Source organism: Impatiens glandulifera, unplaced genomic scaffold, assembly GCF_907164915.1.
Source record: "Impatiens glandulifera unplaced genomic scaffold, dImpGla2.1, whole genome shotgun sequence".
Classification (NCBI taxonomy): Eukaryota; Viridiplantae; Streptophyta; class Magnoliopsida; order Ericales; family Balsaminaceae; genus Impatiens; species Impatiens glandulifera.
The window spans coordinates 113806-136739 of NW_025919106.1; the positions used below are offsets into that span (position 1 = coordinate 113806).

The 22934-nt window shown below is 30.8% G+C and overlaps 1 protein-coding gene and 1 pseudogene across 1 annotated transcript; both read right to left on the reverse strand.

Moving 5' to 3' along the window:
• Nucleotides 1-22934, reverse strand: part of LOC124917436 — a 77513-nt pseudogene that overhangs the window by 33321 nt on the left and 21258 nt on the right.
• LOC124917435 (plant intracellular Ras-group-related LRR protein 6-like) lies at nt 13074-14412 on the reverse strand. The gene is made up of 5 exons (XM_047457879.1): nt 14326-14412; nt 14100-14236; nt 13847-13933; nt 13435-13511; nt 13074-13218 (listed from the first exon to the last, which is right to left on the reverse strand). The coding sequence occupies exons 1-5, from the start codon at nt 14359-14361 to the stop codon at nt 13193-13195; spliced, it is 363 nt and encodes a 120-aa protein (XP_047313835.1). The 5' UTR covers nt 14362-14412; the 3' UTR covers nt 13074-13192.

Consider the following 22934-nt stretch of genomic DNA (forward strand, 5'->3'; position numbering starts at 1 on the left):
TTCAAGTGTTAACCGACTATATAATAACAAAAAAAAATAACAAAAAATAATAAATAAAACATTTAAAAATATTAAAACTAAATGTTAGATAATCATTTGTTTATAATGATTTTTGAAAATATAAATAAAATTTATAAAGGTTGGCAAAAACTTGTTTTTTTTTATGATACCAAGATACAATACGGCAGGTAATTTAGTATGTGTAAATTTGTTTTCAATTTTAGAAATAAATCCAATCTAATTTAATTCGATTGATTTCAATATAAATTAAATTTGATTGATTAAAATGAATAAATTAAATTAAATTAGGTTTGATTTCTTTTCAAAATTAAAAACAAAAAATACACTATATATTGCATAATATTAGAGAATATTACTAAAGCAAAAATTTTGTTATTAAGGTTAAAGGTCGCAACACTAAAATCAAATTAAAATTGTTAGGGTGAAATTTTTCTAAACTTACATATTAATATATAGTGTTAGGTAAACCTCTCAATCTACAAATTTATAATTTAATATTTACAATCTTTTTATTTACAATAAAACTACAATTCAATTGTAATGAAAAATTAATTAAGGAGAAGTGAGTTGTGATTGAAAAAATCATAACTAGTGAAGTAAGGAGGTAAGGAAAAGAAACATATCAAATTGAATCAAAGGAAAAAAAAATATAACCTAACATCTAAATTATCCATTCAGGTCGGTTCTCCATTTCTCTAATTTGAGGCTTTCAGTTTTGGCATGCCATTTTTTTTTATAAAGCAATTAGTTAAGAAAATATTTCAGGGTGATGGAACATAAAATAAAAGAAAAAGATAGCAAAACAAAAAAAATTATACAGAGTTTTGCTACCCAATTTGTGGGTTCATTAATTAACAGTACTATTGAACTGAAGTTTAAATCTCTGACAAAACATAGTTTGTTTAATATCTCTCATATTCTTTGGAAAAGGTGGGCAGACAAACTTAAGAGAGCGCGTCACACTTTCTTATTTTCAGTTGATAAAATTAATTACTTTTCGGGTAGAATGAGGAGTCAAAAAATAAGCTCTCCTAGGTGCGGTGATTAACCTACAAACAAGAACCCATCATGGGAGTATTAGACTTTGAGACTTGGGGGATGATGATGCTTTATGCCCGATCGGATGAAATGCGAGAAAAGTCAGTCCAAAACAGGAGCAATTGCGAAAGCGGATAGCAGGACGTCGTGTCATTGATTTTTCACACCACACGATGAATGAATTGATATGTAACAAATCTATTAATGAAAAAATCAGCATTTTATTGTTTGCTTTTATAATGACTCATTAGTCGAAATTATTTTAAATCAATGAATTTAAAATGAACTCTAATTGAATTACATTTTATTTATCATCCCACACGAGATTCGAGAATAATCTAAGTGATGAGATTTATATTACTGAGTTCAACCTAATTTGATTTAAACTTAATTTTTCAAAATCACGTCAAGTTGAATGACATATAAATAATAAATAAAAATGAAAAATTCAATGATCACATATCTTTTATTCTTATTCCCATTATAAAAAATTATTTCAAACTCAAACAATAATTATTATTGGCTTGACAAAATCTCACACTTTCAACCTTCAGCATACATGTTGTCTTGTTTGCCTAAACATTGAATTACTTTTCAATTGGATTAAGTGAAGATACACTAGAGCTATAGTCCAATTTGTGAAACTTATGTTGTACTTTGCATAAACAAGATCCACCTAGACAATATGCAAATAAATCTTGACAAAAACTCCAACAAAACCTATCACTTGTACATTGGTTGGGAATTCGATTCGGTAAGTTTACGGTGGATGCTTCTAATGCGGAAATACCTAACATATGTTAATATAAAAATAAATATTCAGAATATTTAAGATGTAATAAAAATTAAATAAATAATTTTTAAAAATTATATAGTAACTATTTATAGGGTGCGAAAGTTACCTAATATTATGATATAAAACATCAATGTAATAGTATAAACACCTTCTCCATTTGTCTTTTTTTTTTCCTTCTAAAGTACCTTTCAACTCAATAGCACAATAAACAATGAAGATTTATTTTCTCTATTCTTATACAATAAATATAGTGTCAATTTGTTTTTATTATTGGAAAGAAATATAATTAAATAAATAGGTAATTTGCTTTCATTATTAAAAAGAAATAAAATATAATTTATTTATTGATTTTAATTATTTCAATTTAATTAAAGTGAAAAGTAACCGATTAAAGATTAAGTCAATTTATTTTTATTATTGAAAAGAAATCAAATCTAATTTATTTATTTATTTTAATTACTCCAACTTAATTAAAGTGAAAAATAATCAATTAAATAATTAAATAATCAATTTGTTTTTATTATTAAAAAAGAAAAGAAATAAAATCTAATTTTTTATTGATTTTAATTACTCCAAGTTAGTTAAAGTGAAAAGTAACAAATTAATTATTAAAATAAAAATACAACAGACAAATAAAATAAATAAAAACCCTAAAAAACTTACTCTATTAGTTTATTTTTTCAAGTAGTTCGAGCCAATCAAAGATGAAGACCTAGCCTAATGTAAATTTGGTTTTCAAATTAAAATAAAACTAAGATTGGACTATTTATTGGTTTAGATCTAAAAGCACACGTATTTCATGACACAAACAAAAAGCACTAATTAAAATAAAGAGGTGAACCTTTTCATTTCTTCTCCTTTTTAGATAAATGAAAGGATTATCTTTCCTAGCCCACAAAGATAAATGTATATGAACAAGTTCAAGGTTTGATTGATGAGTGAAGTTTAGTTTATGTTAGGTTTCTTGACTATTATTTTGTCAATTATGTACTATTATTCTTGTATAATATGTCGATTAGTTTTGATTCATCCAACTGCAATGTTCTGACCAAACTTAGAGGAAACAATGCAAATGATTTTCAATGATTCTAAGATTATAATTATTTTTATTATTTTTTAAAGATGCAAAAATTTCATTTATTGGTTCATGTAGTATGGTTATTCTTATAATATTATTCAAAACATTTTACCAATATTTAATCAATCAATAAAAATAACCTAATATAAATAAACACGAACATTAGTGTGGAAACTCTTTCAACAAGAGTAAAAATCACAACAGTTTAAATCATAATATATCACTTATAATGTGTTACACAATACTCTTACAAGTTGAGTTGTAAGCCTAATTTGTCCAACGAATTGCAAACCATTTTCGTTGATTCTATTATGGTTTGTATGTATGAGTGGAATTGGAATTAACATTAAAATTTTATTTCCAATTCTACAATAATTGATATTGAATTATAATTGAATTCTTATACTTTAAAACAATTTCTATGTTTGAAAACATAATGTTTGTGAATATATATTATTTATATTATTAAGATATTTGTTTGACACAACCTATTAGGATAGCTCAAATATCAAGAGTTTTTGTTTAAATGTTGATTCTCATAAAAAAGAAAATATTTGTTCAACGTGTTAATTTACTAAATTAAAAAAAAATATTGATTAAAAAAAACATTGGTTCAATATGTTAGTTTCCTAAATTACAAAAACAAAATATTGTTCGACATTTAACTTGTTAAATTCAAAAGAAAATATTAGATCGAAATACTTATAATTTAATATTTACAATCTTTTTATTTACAATAAAACTACAATTTAATTGTAATGGAAAATTAAGGAGAAGTGAGTTGTGATTGAAAAATCATAACTAGTGAAGTAGGGAGGTAAGGAAAAGAAACATATCAAATTGAAACAAAGGAAAAAAAATCTAACATAACATATAAATTATCCATTCAGGTTGGTTCTCCATTTCTCTAATTTGAGACTTTCAGTTTTGGCATGCCATTTTTTTATAAATCAATTAGTTAAGAAAATATATCAGGGTGATGGAACATAAAATAAAAGAAAAAGGATAGAAAAAAAATTATACACAGAGTTTTGCTACCCAATTTGCGGGTTCATTAATGAACCGTATGAATGTTGAACTGAAGTTTAAAGTGACGGTGACAAAACATAATTTGTTTAATGTCTCTCATATCCTTTGGGAAAGTAGGCAGACAAACTTAAGAGATCGCGTCACACTTCCTTCATTTCAGTTGATAAGATTAATTAGACGTATACGAGATACTTTTCAGATAGAATGAGGAGTCAAAATAAGCTCTCCTAGGTGCAGTGATTAACCTACAAACAAGAACCCATCATGGGGATGAGAATGCTTTATGCCCGATCAGATGAGATGCGAGAAAAGTCAGTCCGAAACAGGAGCAATTGCGAAAGCGGATAGCAGGACGTCGTGTCATTGATTTTTCACACCACACGCTTAATGAATTGATATGTAATAAATCTATTAATGAAAAAATCAGCCTTTTATTGTTTGCTTTTATAATGACGATTCATTAGTCGAAATTATTTTAAATCAATGAATTTAAAATGGGCTCTCATCGAATTACATTTTATTTATCATCCCACACGAGATTCGAGAGTAACGAGATTCGAGAGTAATGTAAATGATGAGATTTATATTACTAATTTAACTTAATTTTCCAAAACAACGTCAAGTTAAACGGTATATAAATAATAAATAAAAATGAAAAATTCAATGATTACATGTCTTTTATTCTTATTCCCATAATAAAACATTATTTTAAACTCAAACAATAATTATTATTGGCATGACAGAATCTCACACTTTCAACCTTCAGCATACATGTTGTCTCGTTTGCCTAAATATTGAATTACTTTTCAATTGGATTAAGTGAAGATACACTAGAACTATAGTCCAATTTGTGAAACTTATGTTGTACTTTGCATAAACAAGATCCACCTAGACAATATGCAAATAAATCTTGACAAAAACTCCAACAAAACCTATCACTTGTACATTGGTTGGGAATTCGATTCGGTAAATTTACAGTGGATGCTTCTAATGCGGTAACACCTAACATATGTTAATATAAAAATAAATATTCAGAATATTTAAGATGTAATAAAAATTAAATAAATAATATTTAAAGATTATATAATAACTATTTATAGGGTGCAAAAATTACCTAACATCATGATATAAAACATCAATGTAATACGTATAAATACCTTCTCCATTTGTTTTTTTTTTCTTTTTAAAGTATCTTTCAACTCAATAGCACAATAAACAATGAAGATTTATTTATCTCTATTCTCATACAATATATATAGTGTCAATTTGTTTTTATTATTGGAAAGAAATCTAATTAAATAAATAGGTAATTTTCTTTCATTATTGAAAAGAAATAAAATATAATTTATTTATTGATTTTAATTATTTTAATTTAATTAAAGTGAAAAGTAACCAATTAAAAATTAAGTTAATTTGTTTTTATTATTGAAAAAAAATCAAATCAATCAAATCTATTTATTTATTTTAATTACTCCAACTTAATTAAAAGTAAAAAGTAATCAATTAAATAATCAATTTGTTTTTATTATTAAAAAGAAAAAGAAATAAAATCTAATTTTTTATTAATTTTAATTACTCCAAGTTAGTTAAATTGAAAAGTAACAAATTAATTATTAAAATAAAAATACAACAGACAAATTAAATAAAATTAATTTTTATAATAAAATAAATAAATAAAAACATTAAAAAACTTACTCTATTAGTTTATTTTTTCAAGTGGTCGAGCCAATCAAAGATGAAGACCTAGCCCAATGCAAGTTTGGTTTCCAAATTAAAATAAAACTAAGATTGGACTGTTTATTGGTTTAGATCTAAAAGTAAAAAAAAAATATTCTTTCATTCTCACCACACGTATTTCATGACACACACAAAAAGCACTAATTAAAATAAAGAGGTGAACCTCTTTATTTCTTCTCCTTTAGATAAATGAAAGGATCATCTTTCCTGTCCCACAAAGATAAATGAATACGAACAAGTTCAAGGTTTGATTGATGAGTGAAGTTTAGTTTAGGTTAGGTTTCTTGACTATTATTATTGTATAATCTGTCATATATGTACTATTATTCTTGTATAATATGTCGATTAGTTTTGATTCATCCAACTGCAATGTTCTAACCAAACTTAGAGGGAACATTACAAATGATTTTCAATGATTCCAAGATTATAATTATTTTTATTATTTTTTAAAGATGCAAAAATTTCATTTATTGGTTCATGAATAGTTATTATTATAATACTGTTCAAAACATTTTACCAATATTTAATTAATCAATGAAAATAAAATAATCTAATATAATAAACACGAACATTAGTGTGGAAACTCTTTCAACAAGAGTAAAAATCACGACAGTTTAAATCATAATATATCACTTATAATGTGTTACACAATATTCTTGTAACGAATTGCAAATCATTTCCGTTAATTCTATTATGGTGTGTATGTATGAGTGAAAATATAGAAAAAAGAAAACAAAATATGAAAATAAAAAAAAAAATCAAAATCATAGTAAAAGCAAATTATTAAGATAGACACTCATCGAGAAGAGAGAAGAGAATGATAGAATATTAATGACTGTAATTGTTTTGGAAGGATAATAATATATCAATTTATTTAATTAAATATCGAACCAAATTAATATATCTGTTTTAATTTGTTTTGAATATTAATTTATATTTTTGCATAAAATTTTGAAATAATTTAAAATTTAAAAATATAAAAATAATTATTTTATCCTTATATTTATATAAAAGAAAGGTCCCAATCTAATTTAACTAGAAAGACAATTAGAAAAAACTATATTGGTTAAATATATATATAAATAAATAAAGTGTTTTAAAAATTTTACCCTCGGCTAGGATCACCCGACAAACACGAAAGGGCGCAAAGAGGAAAGTTTCAAATTGATTTTTTTGTTTTTGTTTTTAGAGGTTGGCTGCCTTAGGTGTTTAGGTTTGTTTGGCTTAGAAGACATTATCAAAATCCTTTTCATTTTCATTAATATATATAGTTGGTGAACTATCATTTTATAAAAGGAATCTGCAATGTCGCGATTTATTCATTCGTATTGATTATGATTGTTGTTAATTAATTCCTAGACTGTTTTGTGGGCTGTTAAGACAGGTTTCATCGTTTCGGGAAGAGTTCCTAAAACGGACAGATTTAGTTTGTTCTTGGTTTGCTGGACGACTAGCTTGAGTGAGTGTGCTCTAAACACCTCTTTTAGAGGTTGATGATACCACAGCCCATTTGAAGCTTCTTAGCAGTACCAATAAAAAAAATAGCTGTGAGGGCCTTGGTTGGGCAAAAACTCATTTTAATACCTTAAACTAATTTTAAAAATAAAATAAAATTTCTAAAAAAATCAAAAAAAATATGTGTAAATAAATATTTTTCAACCAAAAAAAAATAAAATTAACCTGTTTACCTCATACCCTTGTTTGAGTTTATTTTTTTTTTAATTTCTAACTTTGGTTTTTTTTAACCTTATTCGGGTATTTTTTCGAATTTATTTGGCACTTATCTCACCCTCGTTTATTCGTTTATAGATCTAAGAACAATAACCAAACATTCAAATTAAGCGATTACATTCTCAACAATTTCAAACTCTATACCTACACTAACCCGTAGTGGAGTCTACCGAAGAACTTGGTAAATCTCTGTTATTACATGTAGCTAGTCTAGAAAGAAAATGAAATACTCCTTGAGGATCTCTAAGGGAGTACAAAGCGAGGGTCTCCTTAGCCTTTGAAGTAACTACTATGGGAAACCCACAGTTCATGCTTATTAAAACCTGCGTACAAAACAAACTCATATATTAACAAATTATTTTTTATTTATTTAGACAAAAAATATTAATAATTACCTTGAAAGCATCTTCATCGGTTCGGTCATCTCCGATGTATATTGGGACAAGTTCTTCGTCGGAGTTGGAGATGACCTTAAAAGTCTCCAATAAGTATTTAAGGGCGTCGCCCTTATCCCACTTTATGGAGGGCCTAATCTCGGTTACTTTTTTTCCCTCCGTCTTGTGAAACTTTGGCCAATTTTTTAATATTAGTTGCACTCTTTCTTGTAGAGTGCTAAGGTCCTATGATATTAATTTAATTTTCAACCAAATTTTAGTTTTGAGTAATATTATTACACAAATATGTTTTAAAAAAAAACATAAATTTTACCTGTTCCTGCACGTGTCGATAGTGGATAGAAAGACAATATCTATTGTCTTCTATCAATGAACCGGGGATATCACTGATCCCCTCCTCCATTTCAGCTTTTATCTGAAAGTTTAAGTATTTTAAGTTTACTCAAAATCATTTGTAAAATTTAAATTTTTACATACAGCTTTAATGTCCGGAAGAAATTCTTCTGCTGGTCGAAAAATTATATATTGATTTCCCTACACAATTAAATAATGAAAAAAATAATAATTAAAAACATATTTATTCAAAATATTCATAAGCATATATTAAGCAATATTTAACGGAGGAAAAAACCTTATCATCAGCTATATCCGATATATATTTTTCATTGTAAGAATTATTACTCATGGGTGGACCTATAATGTCCATGCCATGACTTCCCGCATAATATATGCTATCTATCTTAACAAAGTTAGACACCTGCGTAATATATATAAATAACAAAATGTTAAAAATTACACAACTATATATTAAATTGTTAAATGAAAATGTCCTCACTTTATGTCGACTCCTCCCACTAATAATGGCAGTTGGGAACCGTTTAGCAACTTCTCTCACAGCCAAACGCATCTGAATTTGTATATAATAAAAGATGATATCAATATTATTTGTAAATAAGCAACAATTATTAAATATTTAGACTATATAAAATAAAAATAACTTACTTCCTCGGACATGAATGCCCGGTCAGGGTCATTTACAATAGGTGAAAGTGTTCCGTCGTAATCAAGAAATATAACAAATCGTTTCCCTTTTGACGACCTCAAGATATCAGGAAAATACTCTAGCGCTGAAGGGTGCTTATTCAGCCAAAACTCCATCTTGTGACTCCTCCTTAACAACTGGACTCTCAGAGATCGTGGCGTATTCATTAAACTTCTTCATCGATTATCTATTTAAAATAACTTTAATAAGAAAAACAAAAATATATATATATCCGAATTTGAACAAAGCAAAAGCAAGAGAAAAAAAAATTAGTCTAAATTTTGAATAAAAATGTTATTATCAACACAAAAATTGAAGATTAATCATAACTAATAATATATTATCAAAATATATATATATATATATATATATATAATTACACACTATTAATTATCTAATAACATTTATTTTAAATAATTTAGAGTCATATTTAAAATATATAATTATTATTATTATATAAAATTATATATTAGAAAGGTTTTGTGTTATATTTATTAATATAAAAATGTATAATATATAATTACATATTATATTAGGAATGATTTTTATATGATATTTATAATTATAAATCTAATAGATTTATGTAAATATATAATTAAAATTTTATTTTATATATAATAATAATTCAACTTTCTTACTTTAATATTCTATATACAGTGATATTATTAATTTATTATAAATTTAATTATTTAAAAGTGATTCTAATATTAAATAATTTAAAACAAAATTTAATACAGAGTGTATTAATTATTAATTTTTTTAACAAAATTTAATTAATTAATTATTGAATATTACAAGTTTAAAATAAAAATAAAAGTATATAATTATTTTTTTATTTGTAGAATCATATATTAGTATTGCAGCTTTTTATATTTATTTGAGTTCTCTATTGTGCTCACGGATTAGAATTTGTATATTTATGCATGGTTTGTTTTTTAGAGGGTAAGATGATATATTAATTAGAATTCAAATTTCTATAGAGTTCAAGCATATACATTTTCTTTCAAGTTCCATCTCTTTACCATTCTTCATTTAATTTGTAAAATTTGTTTGGTAGAAAGAACTTACTAACAAAAATGTGTGTTTGCTGAATCCCGAAAGTAAGAAAGATGTTGAGATCCGAGAGCGCGCCCGAGAGTCGAGATCGAGCCCTAGAGTTAGAGAAATGGAGAGACCGAGGGTGAGAAAGACCCCCGAGTGTGAGAGAGCTGCAATAAGTAATCAGGAGAGTATGTGTGTGAGGAGAGATGAGAGTATTGAGGAAGAGAGGGCTATTTATAGATGATGATTCATTCATCACCAAACCAATATCCAAAAGCCAATTTCTAAATAGAAACTTCCTTTTTCAAATTATTTAAACAAAAAAATATGATATATTATTTTTTAGTAAGAAAAATACTAAATCAAACCACCTCACATATATATAAATTTTTCAAATTTTGTTATTTCATAAAAAAAAAAATTAAACTAAATTGGTTCCAAAAATTTATTAAATCAAATTATAAGAAGAGGAATGAAGTTAAATATAATTTATAAATTAGAGATAAGTTTGTAAATAAGGAATAATGGTTTTTATTTAGAAAGCAAGTTGTCTTTCATTTCATTGAATCAAAGATAAAAAGAGTTTGAAATTATTAAAATCGAATAACATTCTGTACATTATTAAGGAAATATCACTAATGAAATGAAAGACAACTTGCTTTCTAAATAAAAACCATTATTCCTCCTACTTTTTCTTTTCATAAATCAAAAACAGGTTAACTATATATATTTTATATATATATATATATGATGATAAGTAACAACAACACAATACACGCTCTGATTGATGATAGTCCGGTTAGAGACTAAAACTGTTCTCAACACTACGCAAACTGTTACAGACTCTTGAACCGGGTTAAAGGGCGGAAATGTTTGTTTCAACTTGAAGCAACACACACGACTTGAATGATGTTTATGAGGAATCGGTTTAAGGAGTATGAATAGACCGGTTTTGATTAAGGAGTAGAGTTATGTTTCGGTTAGTGTAATTCGGTTTTAGAGTAAATAAGTAGGAAATAAGTAAAAGACACAAGACAAGATTTTTTATGGATGCTCGGAGCAAACCCTCTTACGTCACCCCTTCTTCTCAGATTATGAGAAGGATCTCCACTAACTTTGAAAGTTACAACACTCACAATGTCGGTCAAGCCTATCTCTCTACTCGCCGGTTACACCAATTCACTCTTGATATAGTACAATAACACAATACAATAATACTTTCGGTAAATGAAACAATAGTTTAGGATCGCGCGTGAAATTTCTTTCTCTCTCTTAAGATATTTCAGAAAACCGTCATAAATGAAGTTGCTTCGTCTTCCTTTTATAGTAAATGAGATCCCAACGGTCATCTTCTTCTCTCACCGTGGGATTGGTCAGTTTGAAACCACGCCGGTTCAGAGATGTTGCGTGCACGTTTCATTTTTCTGACACTTGGCAAGCATGCATATACCGGTCAGGTATTGATGACGTAGTCGGCTTGCAGTTCTGGACACGTGTCAAACATGCACCTTCCGGCTGTCTGATTCGGATTTTCGGATAAGCAGATCATCATTGTTTTTATCGCATATTTCTGATCCGGATCTTATCTTCTTGCATTTTCCCAAGAAACATCTATTTCGTCATATTACGTCATCTTTGTAATTCTGAGTTTCCGGTTGATCCTTTCGTAATATGGTCCGGCTGGAGTATGAACTTTTCTTTGCTAGCCGGTCTGTTTGAAATGTTGAACCCGGTTCCTCTTGATCATGAATTGATCATCTGGAGCCGGGTTACTTTGATGTATTCTCTAACCGGTTTATGCGGTTTCCAGCCGGTTTATGCGACTTGGTCTATTCCTGCACATGAGAGTTAATAGTGGTTTAGTTTTCTGGCCGGTAAAAATTAACTTACTTAATTTTTCTATCAATTTCTCCCTTTTTGATTATTTAGAATAAATATTCAAAAAATTTAATGTGTGGCCGGTTAAAAATTAACTTACTTAATTTTTCTATCATAAATAGTATGAGCGACGTTCATGAAAGTTGCACCTTATAAAGACAAGTGTAAACATGAAAGAACACGGAAAAGAGAACCGAAGGAGCACCGACGTTAAAAGTCAGAGAAACTTTACTTACTCAACTCAAGAAGACAAGTGACTACATAAATTTGGGAATTCCTCCTATATTTTATTGAGCACTGTGTCTCACTAGTGAGTTGATCAATGACAACATTTCTATCAACACTTCATCCAACAAATTAATATGTATGATAACTGGTATTATGATGGTGCGATTGATGAATGGTTAAATTGATTAGATTTTATTCAAATTAAAGTTTGGCTAAAATTAGTAATTCAACCTAAATTAAAAAAAAAAATTAAATTAACTACCCAGTTTTAATTTGACAAGATCATGTTTTGAGCTCTTGTTCGATGACAAGGGCTTAAGAAAATATGTATGGTTGTATATTAAATAAATGAGGAGTTTACGGACCCTAAAAACATCATTTATATCTAATTAAAAAAAAATTATTTAAGTAAAATACATGATTTTATTTTATTTTAATTAATGATTGATGTTATGAATATGATTTTGATGATGGATTGTTGTTTACGTAATATAAACTAACATTAAAGTCTAAAAACATTTTGATTTTGGATTGTTTTGGGGCATTGTATGTTTTTGGTGTAGTGTGTTTTTGGCTTAAGTTGTCCGATTGGTCGTGACATAGTTTCTGACCGAGGGTTGGAACCTTTGGCATGATTTCCTATCGAGAAAATGATTAAGGAACACCCAAGGCCAGAAAAACAAGACAACGACCACTACAACAAAATTGACTTACGGCGACGCTTAAAAAGACTTCTGCCAACCCGTAAAAGCGTCGCCAAAAATATTACCGACGCTTATTCTTGCGTTGCCAGAAGCAGGGTGGGCGTAAGTTATAGCAAGGCTAAATTAAGCGTCGGTAAACTTAATTTAAGCGTTGCTAAAAGTATGTTTAATTTTTAACAACTTAATTTAAGCGTTGCTAAAAGTATGTTTAATTTTTAACAATTCTTTTATATTATAATATTGATTTTTTTTACAATTTTACCTGAACATTTTTATTTTTAAATTAAATAATTATTAAGAAAAATTATTTCATACAAAATTTTTAATTATAACAAAATTAACATAAATTCTCCCAACAAAATTATCTTATAAAATTATTTAATAAAATCATATCATAGTCACAAAAATCTCAAACAAACAAAGTAGTTTTGAACAACAAAAATGAAATAAAAATTTGGAATGGATGATTTTTATCTACTTGATCTTCTCTTCGGCCTCCACTGCAAATTATGTAAATGGATATTATTTTTAAGATAAGAAATAAAAAAAGGTATATCGATGTGAATTAATTATAGATATGTAACTAGAACAAAAAGTGGAAACTATGATTCCGAAATGAAAAAACCCAGAAACTTTTAGAGTTTCGAAAAGCTAGGTTTAATCTTTGTATTTGTTTTAAATAAGCCTTGTAATGTAAAGATCCATTGCAGTCTTACCTTTGAACTCTGACAAATCTGAACAACGTCCTATGGAGCCTGGAAGATCTTTTAGTTGATTATTTGAGCATTTAAACCTACAAACCACAAAATTAAAATTCATGCAAACAAGAAATGATATGCACCTGTCTATATAGATGCATAACTAATATTTTTTCTCGTGACACTGTCCATATTTTATTCGAAGCTAATATCCTAACAGCATTGACACAAAGATGGATAAATCATTAAATTTTTAAGAAAATGAATCATATGATTGTTCATTGTACAATGAAAATATAATCTTATCCAGGTAAAGCAATTGGAGTATCATGTGTCCAACCTCAAATAATCAGGAAAAAAAATATGCACACATGGAGTTGCCAACTACACCTCTTAACAAATGAAATAAAAGTCAAGGTAAAGAGCCTACTTGACCAAAGCAGTTGCCGATCCAATTTCTTCAGGTATGCTGGATATCATGTTAAATGAAACATCTAATGATTTTAGCATGTGAAGCCTGTGAAACAATGATACAGATCATCAATTGGACGATGCCATTTCCAAAGCACAAAATGATTAAGCAAAAAGAGGGACAATTAAAATACAAGACCTCAAAAAAAAACAAATACAAATTAAATAAATCTAAAGAAACCAGTTACTAGAAAGAAATGAACAATACATACTCGCCTATGGCAGCCGGCAGGAGGGATAGCTTGTTGTGTCTAACATTAAGTACAGACAATAAAGGCAAGTTTCTGAGATCTTCCCTCAACGATTCAATGTTATTATGCGCTAAAATAAGCTTCTGTAGCTCCACGGTCTACAAACATTAACTTTCTTTAGTAACATCTTATGTCAATTTATCTTAGCTGATTCAGAATGTTAAAAATGAAGGAATGCGAATATTACCTCCCACCATTTCTCACTGCCTCCAATAGCATCCATGCTTTTGTATACTTCATTTGGCACTTCACCGATACAAAATAAGAACAACTAAGACATAAAAAACATCTTTAACAAATTTCTCATCTAGGAACATATCTTTAACAACGAATGATTTCTCTTAGGCATACTAAGTGTTGTAAGGATATAGTAAGAAGGTAAGCATAAGTTGTAAGTACTTAAAGCAGAAGATTATTTCCTTCTGCAGATGGAAGAATACACATCTCTTTCCAAAAAATCTCAAAAAAACAGACAAATGCATCTGACTTTAAAAACATAAACAGTTTAGATCACCAGTGATCACTGTCACGGGCTCAGTCTTTCCACTGACGATCCGTGCGGCACTAGTTATGATCTTCGCAAGAACGAGTAACTAGTCAGCCTTTCTCGACGCAACACTCGACGTTTAATAGAATTGACACAAGAATTTAGAGAGAGAGTAAACTCTTACAAAGAATATTAATATTATCTCACTTGAATACTTGGTACTTTACAAAGGAATACCTCAAAGGTATTTATAGGGCTATCCCCAACTACTGTATTAATTACATAACACCCAACTACCCCATTAATTGTGTGCTAACCAACTACTACATTGATGGCTTACTACCCAACCACCACCTTAATAGTTTACTAACCAACCACTACATTAAATGGCCCATTAATGTAGAGAATGACATATTTTCTTACAAGGCTTCTAGAAGGTTCCTTGGTTGGGCCTCCATGAATGATTAAGACTCTTGGGTTAGGAAGACAAGTGGGCCGTGACATTCTCCCCCACTCATTCCGGCGACGTCCTCGTCGCATCCTCTTTGTAGGTCTCAATGATGTCTCCAAATGCGACAAAAGTTTTGAGCGATATGTTAGCTTTCCAACCTGTTTCTTCTCTAAGAAAGGGCCTTCGTATCGCCTCACAGACCCCTTATGAACTTTGAAAAATCGTCTCTCTTGATAGAGGAGAAGTTTTACTACCACTCGGTTTCCTCCGAACTCCAAGTGTCTTCTCTTCTTGTTCTCCCATTTCTTCATTCTCTTGGCGGTCTTGTCAATTTCGCACTTCCCTTTCTTGAAGAGCAACTCCTCCGATTGTCTCTTCAATCCCTCCAATTTGGGAGATTCAATGCGATAAATGATTGTCGCCGATGGTTTAGTACCATTGACTAACTCTTCTCTATGGTCCACCTCTCTCTCATGGTGGAGTTTCTTTGGAAAATCGGCGGGCATTACATCCTAAACTTTCTCTAGGACAGTTGTAATTTTCGGAGGTGTCTTCTCTTGGACCACAGTTTTCTCATCTTCTTTCAAAGTAACAAAAGATGATGAATAGTCCTCATTTACACCTTTTGAGAGTTGCATGGCAGAGAGGTGCCTAGTTTCTCTCTTGCCTTCTCGTGTTAAATATATTGTGCAAGTATTGCCTTGCTCTAGAATGTACATAGCATTAGCAGAAGGGAGTATAAATGCATTTACCTTGTCTAGGAACTCTATTCCAAGAACCATTTTATAGTCGTCCATGTCAATAATGGAGAAATCCAGAAGGTCAGTCCACTCCCCCAAGTTGACTTTTACATTACGAGCAACTCCATAAGTTGCACTTGGTGCCGAGTTGACTGCTTTAAGCCACCCCTTTTCTTTGGTGTACCTAATCCCTAGTCTTTCTGCCTCTTTTACCTCTAGAAAGTTGTTGTTGGCTCCCGTATCCAACAAAGCTTTAACCATATGGCTTTTTACTTTTGTTTCCACGAATAATCGTCCTTTCTTCGCGGTCTTTGGCCCTTCAAACTTTGCTTTAACGGCACTAAGGAGATTTAACGACCCCAATCGAGCTTCATCGTGAAGGCCTTCTTGCTCCTCCATCAAAGCGGATAGTTTGTTCTTCATAGGGCACTCTCTTGCTTTATGCGGCCCTTCACAAAAGAAACACTTTATCCGGGGTCTCTCTCCACGTTTCTCGTCCCGATCTCCTCTACCATTGGGCTTCGTCCTCTTAGTTGGGTCTTCATTGCTGTAAAAATGGTCTCCACCATTTTCCCCCTCGTCATTCCTCTCATAAGTCGACTTTGGTTTCTCTTGTCTTCTCATTTCGACAAGAGATTCAGCAACAGCGATCGCGGTGTTTAGATCTTGGACACCACGCCGTTCCAACTCAAGCTTTGCCCACATTTGTAGACCATATGTGAAAGCAAACAAGGCTTCGTCGTCTGAGTAGTTAGGAATCTCAAGGAGAGTAGCGATGAACTCCTTGACATACTCCTTGATACTCCCCCTTTGTGAGAGTCGCCGCAACTTGGCTATTGCCTCTCGAATAGCATTTTCAGGGTAAAACTGCCTCTTGAGCTCTTCCTTGAATTCGGTCCAAGTGTTAATAGAACACGTACCTCTTTCTATGTCGCCACTCCTTCGCCTCCACCACAACATTGCGGTGTCTTCTAAGTATGTCGTGGCAGTATCTATCTTCCTCGCCTCTTCTACCAGGCCGAGTGCTTTGAAGTACTGGTCCAGACCCCATAAGAAGTTATCAATCTCCTTCGCATTCCTCTCGCCTAAATACGCTTTAGGCCTTGGAACATCTATCCTTGACGGATTTGGGATTCCTACAGGCGCACGTCCGCACTCTTGCGCAACCGCCTTCTTGAGTAACACCACATTCTCTTCAGTGGCTTGTAATTTAGATGACATTACCTCGAGTTTCTCGGTCAAGGTACTGATTTCGCCAAGTAGGGTCTGTTCCATGATCTGAGTTTGCTCTTGACATTTGGACAAGACCTCGTTCAAGGCACCTTGCATTCCTTCTCGGAGCTCGTCTCTCTCTCGAGCTCGGCAATGCGTTCCTCTAGGTCCCCGGCATTATCTTGTCTGTACGCCATAGTGAGCTCTACCTTCTCCAGTCTGGCGAGAATGTCAACGATAGCATCCCTTGATCTCTCTCTTTCTTTGGTAGCTTTGAATCCTCCCGTTTGAACTTTGCGAGAGATCCTACCATCTTCTCCGGTCTCGTGGGGAAGATTCTCTACTTCATCCACGACCTTTGAACTTTCATCCGATCTCTTCGTCATTTCTTATGTAGGGAGGATCGAACTTATCAAAACCGTGGTTATGGGCATAGTTGGCTATTGGGCGCAGCAAATGGTCATTCCGAAGAAGGTAATGAAGGAACTCGACACACTGATGAGAAACTTATCTGGGGTAAAAGTGGAAGAGGAGGAAAAAAAGTCAAATGGACCGCTCTCTGCAAACCGAAGGACGAGGGAGGCATCGACTTGAAGAACTGTATCGAGTGGAACAAGGCTCTAACCTTCAAGCATCTGTGGGCTTTGGAGCGCAATCAGGAGTCACTATGGATCAAATGGGTGCATACGAGATTTATGAAACACGAAACCAGCATTTGGACCTGCAAAATTCACGAAGGTATGAGTTGGTCTCTAAAAAAGATTCTTAAACTAAGAAGCGATATTGTAGATCTTTATGACATCCGACTAGGGGACGGGAAAGGCACTCTATTCTGGCACGACCCTTGGTTTGAAAACCAGCCTATCATCGAAAAGGAGCAGTTTCAAAATACTCGTATCAGAAGGGACTGCACAAAAGCGAAAATCAGAGACATCAAATACGGGAATTGGAACTTGCTCTTGAGAAGAATTCCAGAAGGAAAGAGGATACTTGATCATATAAGTAACATACAACTACACGACAGACCGGATATTCATGAATGGAAAGTTGAGGACAATGGGAAGCTGGTATTGAAGAAAATATGGGAGGTAATGCGGGAAAAAGCGCAGAAAGTAGAATGGGCTCCTCTTGTATGGTCAACGAAGATTATCCCTCGACACTAGTTCATCCTATGGCTCGCCTTCTGGGAAAGACTCAGCACACGTGATCGTATCAGTAAGTATATGAGCATCCCGGACGCGAGCTGTCTTCTATGCATAGGAAATGAAGAAACCATAGATCACCTATTCGGGAGATGTTGTATTGCTTCGGAGCTTTGGGACAGATTCTATAAAAGCCTGGAGCTGATCAGTTTCCCGAGTAAATGGAATGAAATCAAAGAAGCGGCACTACTCAAAGCCAAGGGAAATAGATTTGCAACAAGCGTGTTCAAGTGCGGCTTTGGAGCAGTGGTGTATAACATTTGGCAAGAACGGAATGCAAGGGTATATGACAGAACCCGCAGGAGCATTGACGAGTTATGGAAAGATATTGTATCGGATTGCAACGCCCTCGCGGGAACGTGGAGAGGAATTCCAAGCACGGAGCAGAACTGGAATATCTGTAGGAACTGGAATTTACCGTTTTTTAAACTCACTAGAATTGAAAGCATTGTAAACAGATAATTCATTTACGTTTTTAGCTTTTATTCAGAATGTTACGACTTCAAAATCATTCTAGGCCTGTCTAGAGTGATCTCTTAAACTCGTGGGTTTTTTTCCCGTTTTTGGGAATTTTTAATGAAATGACGCTTAGTCGTTTTAAAAAAAAAAAAAAAAAAAAAAAAAAAAAAACTTGCTAAATTAAAAAGAAAATATTAGATCGAAATGTTAACTTAATAAATTTAAAACTTAGTATATCATATCGACATTTTAACTTTTAAAGTTAAATTTTTTATCGGTTTAACACGTTAACCTAAAATAATAATATATTTTTGTTTAAAAAACATAAATTTTTTCCTATAGAATTATATTTCCGAATTAAAAAAAATGGAATTGAGAATTATAAAATACAATAGTTTGAATTAGATTGGAATTCTAATTTGAATTAAAATTATTAATCTTAAACACTATACCAAACTTAGGAATTGAAATTAGACCCCATTATAATTCCATAGTTACCAAACACTCTCCAAATTATTACTCTTTGAAAGAATGCAACAATCTCATTAACATGAATTTCATTAATTATTATGATAGATTCAGATGCTGCAATCGAATTTTAGTTATTGATTTATATGGGGACAAACAATGTTTGGTTAATCTTGTAATATTAGGCTTTTATTATGAGAACTTTAATTAGTGAAAGTTTTATTCATTAAAGAGTAATAGTGTTCATACAAATTGCATCTAGCATCACTAAATATATTGACATCAATAAGTTCCTATGATCGAGTCTTTCTAAACCCTGTGAACCTCTTTTCTTAATGTATTAAAGATGACTTATCTAACGTTGAAAAGTTATATTCCTCATTAATGCTAATCATTTCACATGCTAGTTACATTAGTTTTCTATGATCTATTTTGATTGGGCTTGTTTTGGATTTGACTTGGGGTTATAACTTGATTAGTTAAAAAAGAAATCATTTTGAGGATGTGGTTTTATTTATTTATTTTGTTAAAATGATTTAATATATAATAATAAAATAAAAATAATTACTTAAAATAAAATGAATTTTTGTACTTGTTTAATTAATTGAATTATATAATTAATTAAAATGGTTAAAAGAGGGTGATATGATTTTCGATGATTAAATTGGATGTTCAACCGAAGAAACCCTCATTTTTTAGGTTTTATCATTTTGATATCTATTGATGGTCTTGAAATTAATCAATTAATCTCTAATTCACTTTCATTATCATGAATGTTGTACAAAATTTACATATTTCCAACATATATTTCTTGATTTGGCCAAAAATAAAAAAATTTATTATATAATGTTTTCAAAATATAATCATTCAATCTAGTTAGCATTCTCTTTTTATATTAAATTCAAAAGGTAAGCTAGTCACAAGGAGAATCTGGCCAACCCGCTGTCCAATTAAACTCAGGCGAAAGGTCAATATGCGGAGGGAAAAGGCCAGCGTCATGGGCCTGGGTTGGTTTATACTATTAGGTAGAAACTAATTTTTATCCATTTTAGCCCTTATAACAAATTTTAAAAATAAAAGAAATTTCTAAAAAATTAAAAAATAAATATATATTTTTCAACAAAAATAAAATATATATATATATTTACCTCATGGCCTTGTTTGAATTTGAATTTCTAACTAGTTTTTTATCCGTATTTTTTAAAATTTATTTGTTAGAGGTACATATATAACAAATGTTTATCCATTTTAACCCTTATAACAAATTTAACAAATGTTTAGATATTGTTTTTAGCTACTAAAAATGAATAAATAAATATTTTTCAACAAAATAAGAAATATATGTATATACACCTAATTTCTTTGTTTGAATTTTAATTTCTAATATTGGTGTTTTACCCTTTTCATGAATTTTTTCCGATTCATTTGTTAGAGGTCATATATACCTTAGAGGTCATATATAACCCACCATCGTTTATTATTTTTAGTAGCTAAAAACAATATCCAAACATTTAAATTGAACTATTATATTTTTAACAATATCAAACCCTAAACCCTACACTAATTGTACACTAACTAGTGGTGGCCGAAGAACTTGGTAAATCACCATTATTACATGTAGCTAGTCTAGAAAGAAAATGAAAGACTTCTTGAGGATCTCTAAGCGAGTACAATGCGGCTGTCTCCTTAGCCTTTGAAGTGACTACTATGGGAAATCCGCAATTCATACTTCTTAAAACCTGCATAAAAAAACTCATATATTAACAAATTATCTTTATTTATGTAGACAAAAAAATATTAATAATTACCGTGAATGCATCTTCATCTGTTCGATCATCTCCAATATATATAGGGATTAAATCTTTGCTGGAGTTGGAGATGTCCTTAAACGTCTCCAACAAGTATTTAAGGGCATCGCCCTTATCCCACTTTATGGAGGGCCTTATCTCAGTCACTTTTATTCCCCTAGTTGTGTGAAACATTGGCCAATTTTTTAATATCGATTGCACTCTGTTCTGTAGAGTGCTAAGATCCTGAAATAATTTTCAACCAAATTTTAGTTTTGAGTATATTATACAAATATGTTTTCAAAAACATAAGAATTTTACCTTTTCATTCACGTGTCGGTAGTGGATAGAGAGACAATATCTATTGTAAATATGATGCGAATTACATGTATGTATAAGACAAAAAATCAAATTATATGAACTGGCGAAGAATAAATAAAAAAGCTAATGAATGACAGACAGATAGCCATCCATTCATTCTTGAAGGAATTGTTCTGTTCTGTTGTTCTTGAAGACGATAGGGCTGCACCTAATTAATTAAGGAATAGAGTATAGGATAAATAACCCGTCGTCCTCCGATCGGTCGGTCGGTCGGTCGGAAGAGGGTAAATGTACACGGTTGGTCGTCGGTCTATAGACAGAGAAGTAAATCTAAATCTGGGTTATATATATAAATATAAATATATATATATATATATATATATATATATATATATATATATATATATATATATATATATATATATCAAATAAAAAAGCTAATAATAAGTTGTCACAAGAGGATTGGTTCTTCTTGAAGAGATGGGGCCACCACCACCCCAGGGCACGATGTATTCCGGTAGTAAAGGGGCTGCACCGTAAATATCCGGCCGGTCGGAGGAGGGAAATTGTAAAAAAAAACCGGCGGTCTGGGTTGGCGGTGTCTCCATTAATATATTCTGGATATATAATCTGTCTCTCTCTCTCTCTGTTGTTTCTGAGGATTCATTTGCTTTGCTTTGCTGGACGAAGTAGAATTTGAGACACAGAGATAGATGATTCAATCAATTTCTCAGTATTTTAATTTTAGCTTCATCTCATCTGCATGCTCTTTCTATTTTAAAAACACATATGGAAATATATAAACTATTGTAATTCATCTATCAATAGACAGTGTTATGAATATTTCAATTCTGAGTTTGATGAGTGAGAGGTAATTTACCCATTTTGAAGTTCAATTTGAATGTGGATCTGTTGAATTGATCATGAGTAAAGTTCATTCAGTCTTTCTTCTTTAATTATGCTTATAATCTATAAGTAGTACGTAGCAATAACAGCAAATTAATTTATGGAACATTCTTTATCAAAGTCACCGAGACCTAGATCATCATCATCATCCAGTTAGGAAATGTGATTGTCACGATCTTGGTCATGATCAGGATCTCAGCACACCGCGTGTTCATAGTGCTAGGCCATTTCTACTAATCTTCTTTCCTTTCTCTGGACTTTGTGAAAAATCTTACATATATATATATATAAAAAGAAAAAAAAAAAAAAGAAAAAAAAAAAGGGCAATGAATCATGTTGTGAGTTGAGACACTTCATTCTTTACAATCTCCTTCCAATGTTTGCTAGCCACTCCGAATATCACTGCCTTGGTCAAGAGCCCTCGATCAAGACTACAAGCAAGAGCAATGGCCCCACCAAACACCACTAGTCAAGAAAACATTACAAAACTATCCTCATAAAGTTATCAAAAAAATAAAAATAAAAAACATAAGTTATTTCTTTCTTTCTTTTTCTAACCAGGCTTATATTCCCTTGAGCACCCAAACACAACATCAGCCCACTTAAAACCAATGTTTTCTCTTTATTGAGAATTGATCATGAGGACCTCCCTCTTAGGTCAATATCTATTGCATGAACCTAAAGTTGTGCCTAACAGACATTCAAACCTCATAACGTTTTATTAGTCAAGTTGGTTATAGATTTATATATATATATATATATT

Coding starts and splice junctions, on each gene's coding strand:
- LOC124917435 (XM_047457879.1), bottom strand. CDS start 14,361: ATGGATGCTATTGGAGGCAGTGAGAAATGGTGGGAG. Junction 14,237..14,325: donor GCAGTGAGAAATGGTGGGAG/GTAATATTCGCA, acceptor TAATGTTTGTAG/ACCGTGGAGCTACAGAAGCT. Junction 13,934..14,099: donor CTGCCGGCTGCCATAGGCGA/GTATGTATTGTT, acceptor ATTGTTTCACAG/GCTTCACATGCTAAAATCAT.